We start from the raw sequence: 9464 nt of genomic DNA, 5'->3' as shown, positions 1-9464 counted from the left end.
AGTCTGCTGAACAGTTCTACTATAAGCTGATGGTCGCTAAAGCGACCATCAGCTTATAGTAGAACTGTAAATGGCAGGTCCGTACGACGTACTGAGCTGGCCAGCTGGAAGCACTTTTGTAGCTCCGTACGACGTACGTCCTTGGCAGCGAAAGGGTTAAAGCCCTACATGCTCACGTAACTCCCTGGACACACAGTCTGCATTTGAGGTTTTACGTTTATGCACATGTGACTGTTTATGCAGTGCCAACAACAGCGTACAGCTATTAACCTTTATATGAGGCTTTACAATGCACCTAGAGCAGGGGTAGGCAACCTTGGCTCCCCAGCTGTGCTGAAACTACAAATCCCATGCGTCATTGCAAGCCACAGGCAAGACTACCAGAGGCAGAAGCATGATGGGATTTGTAGTTCCAGCACAGCTGGAGAGCCAAGGTTGCCTACCCCCGACCAAGACCATCCTTGGATAACACCCCAACCTGGCCTATAGGTGGTTAAAGTGGAAGTAAAGTTATGAAAAAAAACCTGTTGATCGGCAAGCTTAATATGAAAGCAGAGACTGTGTAAGTCTCTTCTGCCATAAAAGCTTCTTATTGCCATTCAGCATTTTTTGTTTTCTGTACAATGAGCTACGCATGCGCAGCTCAATGTGCAGACCTGGCATGCCAAGATGAAGTAACATCATTGGGGCCCAGCCAGTCATGTGACTAAAGACCAAGAGGAAGATGGAAGCGCCGGTGAGGGATGAACACAGCACTGTAGCGGATCCGTTTGGCAGGTAAGCCTGCCACAATGTGCTAAAATGCCGTGCACACGAGCACATGACGGCTTAAAGTGTAACTCCACTTTTTTTGAGAAAAACAAAATACCCTCTGCGTGATCAATGCAAGGATTTTAACAAACTTTGTTGCAGATTCCAAACATTTTCTGTTTTGAAGAAAAATCTTTTTAATTTCCAGCGGATTCCTGAGGGTCTGGGTTCATTAGAATTAGCTGGTGCGCTTCCTGTGTTCTAATGAGGAAAGGTGTCGGCATGCCTTTAGTTGTAATTAACTCTTAGAGAATACCTCACCAAAAATTATATTCCTACCGCAAGGGATGCCTACAATTCTATTTGTATCTTCTGGGCAAAATTAGTCAGCCAATCACTGAAGCAGGAAGTGTCATTTCTGGGAGCGGTCCATACACCAACAGTGTATAAAATGCTTCCAGGTCACCATATTGCTTTGAATTTACAACTGAAAATGAAAAACGGCTTGTACAGAAATTTTATATGATATATTGATTTCCTTTCATTTAAAACATTTTTTTTAAATTTTATTTGTATATATACTATATTACCAAAAGTATTGGGACGCCTGTCTTTACACGCACATGAACTCTTTTATCGTGTACAGGGGCGGGGGGCTGTGTGCAGTAGAAACAGAATGTTCCTAAGAACTATTGCATATTGCAGAAAACCTTTAAAAAAAAGTACTTTGACTAAAATGCACTTTTATTTTCTCATCAGAAAAGCAGTGGCCTAGTGTAAAATCTGAAGAAATTGCAAGCCAAAGAAGTCGGTTGGTGTGGGCTCACAACGATGCAATTTTTTCAGATTTTACACTGCACCACTGCTTTTCTGATAAGAAAATAAAAGATTATTTTACATAAAGTACTTTGTGAAGTCCTTGGTGCGGGATACCTTTTGCTGCAATATGTTCTGGTTAACCCTGAACACTGGTGAGTTGGTGACTACAACACAAGCACAGTGGACCAAAGAACTATTGCTGCATGTTAATAATATGAAATGCAGGGCAGCTCCCAGAAAATAAAACATGTACAGTGATGCAAGAAAAATAAAATAATAATTGTACTTTCCACGTATGCTTCCAATTATGCTGTCATTTTTTATTTTGTTTTTATCCTTTTATATACAAATAATGCTGGTTGGAAGAATACATATTATTTATGAAACAATAATAAGTCATTAATGAAACAAAGCAAATGTAACAAAATCAGCTGCTGGTGGCAGAGAGTGCTCCATGCAAATGTTTTGGAGGAAAAATTCAAGACAAAAGACATTTAGAAATACATGTTACCTCCGTTACTGAAATTTGCAAGCTGCTCTGTGTACTTTCTTGAAGCGCACATTAGAAGATATTCACATTCAAGTCTACAGGGGACTGTTTTGAGTTATCGTAAACAGGCTTAGAAGGCCAGTGAAGTGCTCGGCTTAAGATCTTCTGACTGGTGGATCACAGAAAAGGCATAAGTAACATATGTTGTTGTCTCCTGCGCCCTTTGAGTTGAGTTTTCCTTTAAATATTAGTAAAGTAGTGCTAACTGGCCTGGTGACTGGACAGAGACAGCAAATTCACAAAGGAGTCCTGTGTACTAATGCAGCCAACAAGAGTCCATTAATTTGCGTCAACATCAGTGTTGGGATTGGTGGCACGCGTGATTTTATCTGCACTGTGGTTTTCTGATGAAACGGTCATATACCGATTATTATTGAAAGTTTGGCAATGTTCTAACATCTGCTATAAGCCTTGCCTCCATGATGGAACAGCCCTGAAAAAAATACATAAAGCATAGTTACTTATTTATTACAGGTATTTATATAGTGCTGACAATTTACGGAGTGCTTTACATACTGCACAATCAGTCCCTGCCCTCGAGGAGTTTACAATCTAAGGTCCCCATCTCATATACATACTAAGGCCAATTTAGACAGGAGCCAATAAACCTACCAGCATGTCTTTGGAAGAATATAGTTAATATTAATAATAAACACGAGTGTGATTTGAACGTATATCACCAACTAAAACATTTCCCTCATCTCCTGTAACACAAAACTAAGTTGCCACTAAGGCAGCCTGCTGGGTATGCAATGAGAGCTCTTGCTTTACCGTACTAGGATTTCATTCACACCAGAAACATTATCTGCATGGAGTTGGAATGTTCTGCCCGTGGTTGTCTGGCATTCATTCAAGAGTATACCGGTAGGATAAGCTTTAACCATTGTGTGCAAATCTGTTTGCCTTTGCTAGGAAGATTATACTGTAAGCTTCTTGATGAGCAGGATCTAATGTGAATGACCTAGGTACTCTGTACAGCACTGAAGAATTAGTCTTCACTATAATGAATTCAATAAATATATTATACACTCATACATACTGTTTCCCCTGGAGCTCAGCTTTCAAACTACTTTGTTGTGGTATAACGTGTCACCTGTCATGGAAGATGGGTGGTATATACAATTACCGATGAGGAATGTGTAACAGTGGAGTTGTTCCTGATGGCCCTGTATTTTTGAAGCGCTCTTCCCATCCTTTTGTAAGCTTACACAGCCTGGAAGGATCTCGGTCAACATGAACCTGTACCTGTTTTCAATATAAGAAAAATAAAACTTTATAAATGTGAAATGAAACAAAAACTGGAGCGTCGCATGCTTACAAATACTTAACCTGCATTAGTCAATGCAAAATTCCATATTATTAAGCTGTAGGGTAAGGATGCAGGATCATAAAATTGTCTGAGCTTGGAGTTCGGCTCTAACACTATGGGGTATATTTACAAACACTTTGCTCAGCAAACAGATCTCTGAACAAGATTCACAGCACATTATGGCACCAATAGATGGAGCCAAGGAGCATAAGAAATTCCTATGTTTCTTGGCTCCACCTAGTGGCAATAATGTGCTTCGGGTCTTGTTCGCAGAGCTGTTCACAGTGAAAACGGTTTACAAAAGTCCCCATAAGTCATGTTACCTTTTCTTTTAATTTTTCAAGCCTCTTCTCTTTTTCTTTTGCTTCTTCTTCCTTAGTCATTTTTTCTTGCACCTTTTCCTCTATTTTCCTCTGATCCTGGAACAGGATTACAATAAAGAAATTCTGTTAACGCAGCGTGCCAGAAGAAATATACATTTTTCTTATTAGAACTAAAACATTCCAGTGCAAGATAAGAGGAGTCTGGGAAATCCATCTGAAATTAAAGTGTGCGTATAGTCAAAACTTTTTGTTTTTTAGTTTTGGATAAAGTAAGGAAGGGTTAAAACCCATGGGTCTGGTCTTCACGGTCAATGTCTCACTGTAGAGATTTTCCTTCTCTTTCTGTCCAGCAGATGCAACAGGAAGCAAGATAAAATCCTCTGCAAAAGTGAGGGGAATACCCACTGCAGCAACTTTTCTTGTTCTTTTAAAAAGGGACACTAGGAATGCACCGATGACTAGCCCGATACCCGAACTTGCGGTATCAGGAAGCCGGGCAGTGAGTCATTAAACCCTGCCTCGCTTCCTGATTGGCCGTGAAGCCGGATCCATGCTCCCTCGTCACTTGGTGATGAGGGAGCATGGAGCCGGCTTCCCGACCATTCAGGAAGTTGGGCAGCGTGTAATGACTCGCTGCCCGGCTTTCTGATTGGCCAGAAAGCTGGCTTCATGCTCCCTCGTCACCTGGTGTGTGTCCAAATTTAGAAACAAATAGTATCATCTCAATGTAATTTAGAATTCAGTCAGCCAACATAAGGAAGCTGCCTGGTTGATTTTGTACATGTATTTAAACAAAGTTATATTTATGGAGTTCTAGAGTCCCAACATATACTATCCTGTTATAACATCACATTGTACTATGAATACATACTAGAGTTGTTACTTTAAAGGTTAAAAAATCCCTTTTAGTAAGTGAGTGCTGTCTTCTGTATGCACATCACTTTCACCAACTTCTTTGATCCCCAGTGTGCTCTTTGTCTCTTTCCTTGCTGATTGATGTGATGCAATCTTGATTTCTCAAGACTACACAGGCCATCATGCATTGCTTCCAGCAGGCAATTATAATGTTACAATGTTCAGATGTTGAGTTGTAGTTCAGAAAGCAGGCTCTGTGAAAGTTGTGAAACAGGAAGTGCTTATCCACATGACTGAGTGAAATTGTGTCAGTGCATTGAAAAAGTACATCCTGTGGGATTCTTGAGTAAGTTTACAAACTTTTAGATCGATATGGTTATTAGTAGTGGAATAGAACTCAATATAGAGATACAGATTTATTTCTAGTTTTAGACCATAGATACCCTTTAAATTTCACTGTAGTTTCATTTTATCTTATCTAAACTATTGGTTATCTAAATACCCCTCCCCAAAAAAACAATAAACAAAACGCCTATCGAACGGCACAGGTTTCTAGGACCATAGTGGCACTGTGACAGGAAAAGAGTTGTCCACTTTTGAATCCACTCTGAAGTCATTTGAAAGCACCTGATATTTGTATGTCCACAGGGGTGTGTGCCAATGAACTGGTTACCAAGGGTACTAACTCTTTAACAAATGTTGTGGTCCACAATTAATGTTACATGACAAGCAAAAGAAGCTACTTACCCTCTCCTGAAATCTACATATCTCCATTGCTGCCAGCTTTCTCTTCTCCTCCCTTTCTGCTTCTTCTCTCAGCGCTCTTTCCAACTGTAGAAACTCTTCTTCCTCCTTCCTGATTCTTGTATGTTCTTCCACTATGAGTTTGACTTCCAGTTGGCGCTGGCGCTCCTTTCTCTGCTTCCTCTGCTGCTCTTCCTCTTCTTTTAGCTTTGCCTCAAGCTTTGCAGCAGCCTCAATCTCCTTCTCTCTTTTCCAGGCCTCTACTTCCTGCTGCCGTTTTCTTCTTTCTTCTTCCACCTTCTGCTTCTGAGCTTCTTCCTTTTGTTGTTTCTCAAATTCTGTTATGTCTTTGGTCTTCTCTTGAATTTTGGACTTTTCTTGTTTTACTTGCTGTTTCCTAGATTTCCACTTGTGAATAGCCTAACAATAAAATACACGGAACAATAACAATAACAATGTTATATTCCACATTTTAGGCCTGAAAATGGCTTAAAACCCTTATATATTTTCTGAATGTCAAGACCCTATACAATATAATGGTGGTAGTTGCAAATGTGTATGTTGCGCAATATTAGCGCAACTCCTTATTAAACCCCAAAATTTTCTGACAAATTTAATTAAATGCCCCAAAACACAACAAAATACCCATTTTTTTAAATGAAATATAAAATATGAGGTTACAACGAGTAAAACGATACCCAACATGCCCAGTTTACAAATTGCGTGCGTCCGTGAAATGGCGAAAAACTGCAGTACCCCAAAAAGTCCATAGAAGACGCTTCTTCGGGACACAGAAGCTATCTGGCGACAGGTAAGTCACCAGAATCGCTTCAGTTGTAAAGCCGACAGTCAGCTTTACAAGTTTAAACAGAGTCCCGGCGGCTCTGTTTAAACAGCCCCGATGCTGGCGACGTACACTGTACGTCGTCATTCATGAAGGGGTTAAAGAGGCCACTGCCATCAGGGAATATAGTTTCCATGGTGGGGTGTTATTGGTCCGCAACAATGTTTGGGTAGGTGGTACATGTCAAAGTAATATCCACATAAATGTTAGTTTCCCAGCAGAATAATGCCCAAAGCATCACACACCCTCCGCTGGCTTGCCTGCTTCCTATAGTGCACCCTGGTGAAATCTCTTCCCCAGGTAAGAGACACACACACACAGCCAGCCTTCCACATGATGTAAAAGAAAACATGATTCATAAGACCAGGCCATCATTGCTCTGTGGTCCAGTTCTGATTCTCACGTGCCCTTGGTAGGCATTTTTGGCGGTGGACAGGGGTCAGCAAGGTCTACTTGACCGGTCTGCGGCTATGAAGCCTCATACACAACAAACTGCAGTGTACTGTGTGTTCAGACATCTTTGTACATTAACGTTTTCAGCAATTTGAGCTACAGTAGCTCTTCTATTGGATCGGACTACATGGGCCAGCCTTCACTTCTCACATGCATCAATAAGCCTTGGCCACCTATGACCCTGTCTCCAGTTCACCAGTTTTCCTTCCTTGGACCACTTTCGGTAGGTCCTGACCACTGCAGACTGGAACATCCCACAAGAGCTGCAGTTTTGGAGTTGCACTGACCCAGTTGTCTAGCCATCGCAATTTGGCCCTTGTCAACGTCACTCAAATCCTTACAGTTGCCCATTATTTGTGCTTCCAACACATCAACTTCAGAGGCAAAATGTTCACTTGCTGCCCAATATATTCCATCCACTTCCATATGCCATGGAAACGAGAATCAATGTTATTCACTTCACCTCTCACGTTATAATGTTATGGCTGATTGGTCACAGTGGTGGTACTATAGAATACTACAGTTACAGTTTGAATCTAAAATATGTATTAATCCCTATATTCAGTTTTTACAACACAAACTTGAAACACAAAACGCTAACACACATTGCAGGGAATGTACTAAGGCTGGAACAGCCAAATCTGAAGCAGCTGTGCATGGCAACCAATCAGCTTCTTGATTTCATTTTGACTAGCTTAACTAAACAAGCTGAAGGTAGAAGCTAAATTTGGTTACTATGCACAGCTGATCCAGATTAGGCCTGCTTCAGTTTTAGTGAATTCCCCCCACTTTACAATCATATGCAGTACCTGCATTTTACAAATACAAACAAAAAAAGTTGCTCACTTCTTTCTTCTTTTCTTCTAAAAAGAGGAGCTCCTGATACCAGGCCTCGTGTTGCTGGATGTCCTCCCGTGTCCTGCTAGGCAAATATGCCAGGGCTTCTTCTAAGTACGTAGGCTTGCCCTTATGCTTGGTCCACAATTTCATGAAGCTTTGGTGGTCAAAGTCATCCCATCCTCCCAGACGGCCTCCTGTCTGCTGCAGAAACCTTTCAAAAGCCACCACTTCTTCTGGGAGCTGGCTGGAGAACATGGCATCCGGTAGGGATTTTCCTGAAGGAGCCTTGAAGGATGTTTCGGGTGGATTAATGAAGGATGCCTCTATTTTTTTCTCCAGGGCTGTCAGCTCAGTGAAGGTTGTCTTTTCTTCTTTCAATAGGTCTTCATAACTAAAACCAAGTAAAATAACTATGTTTTGCTTATGTGAATGACCACCAATTAATGTAATTTCACTTGAAGTTTTAAACAAAGGACTCTTTCACACCAGCGCACTGTGGTACTGCAACATCTACGCATTGGTGCTTTGCAGGGTCATTTGTTGTAAATGGCACCTCAACATACCACAACGGCAAACAAAATGCAACATGTACTAACTTTTCACGTTTTCAGGTGCATTACATCCCATTTCATTTTAAATGGGCTGCGTAATGCAACGTGCCCCAATGCACAAAAACATGTGAGTTGTGGCGCATTATGGTGTGGACCAGTCCTAAGGCAGTATAACAATTCTGATATACAGACTTCCTCAGGATTGAGAGGGGTCTTATGTAAACAAAAAAAATGACTGAACAGGTCTGTGTGACACATAGCAACCATATGTCCAGGTTAGAAAACAAAAAAGAGAAGATGTCTGGTTTCCAAAGGACAATATACAATTTAGGTGCTATGCTGTAACACAGAGAATGCTAATTGGTGGGAGAGGGTGTGATCTGAAAGCATAAAAGGTATAGTGAACAAAATCCCCAATTTAGAAAAAGCATTGTCATTGTAGGAATGTTGCTGCAAACACACAGCTGATACTGGAAACCCTGCCCATGTGTCCTGGGCCTATTTTATTATAAGGTGCATTGTATATTTATTTGCGTATTCATTTCGCATAATGTGTATTATATTGTCGATATTCATATTAACTTTTCTTAAAAATACAATGGTCAGCATAAAAATGGTTCTTCCTCAATTTCAACATAATTTACTTTTTCTTTTGTGTCACCAATAATAGATGAGGAAGTTCACTGCTGTCTACATAAAACACTGATGTGCGGTAATGCAGTGCACACATTTGATCAATTCCTTTAATAGTTACACAAATAATTTACCTGAATACTAACTGCCGGTGTTATATCAAAGTTTATGACTGTGTAAGAATGTGTGACCGGTGACGTGGTCGCACATTTGAACGTAATCCCACCCAGTTTTCGGCGGTGGAATGTGTGACCGGTCAGGACACGTGGTCACACATTTTAACGTAATCCCGCCCACTTTTTCTGCAGTGGAATATGTGACCAGCAAAATGTGAAGAATTCCAACACTTTGTCAGCCGTTCCAGGGCAGATCGCCATCGCAGATCGTATGTGCAGGAGAACCGATCTGCCCTGGAACAGCTGATCGGTCCTGAAATGTCACTTCTGTCCGACTTTGTGACTGCGATCTCACATTCCACAAAGTCAGATAGAAGTGACATTTCAGGACCGATCAGCTGTTCCAGGGCAGATCGGTTCTCCTGCACATACCATCTGCAATGGCGATCAGCCCTGGAACGGTTGGCAAAGCGTTGGAATTCTTCACCGGTCACACATTCCAACCCAGTCACAATCTTTGATAGCACACCGGCACTACCACTGCTAGTGAAAAAAAGGTATTGTATTGAACTCTAGGCAGACCCTGACCTTTCTACTGCAAATGTGGTGCGTTAACATGTACTGCAGTAAGGCAGCCTATTTTCTCGAATGGGATGACATGCACCACAATGCAGTTG

General features: G+C 41.2%; 1 protein-coding gene across 1 annotated transcript in view; it reads right to left on the bottom strand.

Annotated features, from left to right (window-relative positions):
• Positions 1-2468: 2468 nt before the first annotated feature.
• CCDC112 (coiled-coil domain containing 112) overlaps positions 2469-9464 on the bottom strand; it is a 21691-nt gene continuing 14695 nt past the window's right edge. The window contains exons 6-10 of the mRNA XM_018559846.1: positions 7494-7878; positions 5354-5770; positions 3752-3847; positions 3246-3364; positions 2469-2552 (exon numbers count right to left, since the gene is read on the bottom strand). Of these exons, the coding sequence (XP_018415348.1) occupies positions 2522-2552; positions 3246-3364; positions 3752-3847; positions 5354-5770; positions 7494-7878 (1048 nt within the window). The 3' untranslated portion in view covers positions 2469-2521. The remainder of the gene's footprint in view (positions 2553-3245; positions 3365-3751; positions 3848-5353; positions 5771-7493; positions 7879-9464) is intronic.

The sequence above is a fragment of the Nanorana parkeri genome, unplaced genomic scaffold (assembly GCF_000935625.1).
Source record: "Nanorana parkeri isolate BGI_ZX_2015 unplaced genomic scaffold, ASM93562v1 scaffold417, whole genome shotgun sequence".
Taxonomy (NCBI): Eukaryota; Metazoa; Chordata; class Amphibia; order Anura; family Dicroglossidae; genus Nanorana; species Nanorana parkeri.
This window is presented reverse-complemented; position numbering and strand designations above follow the sequence as displayed.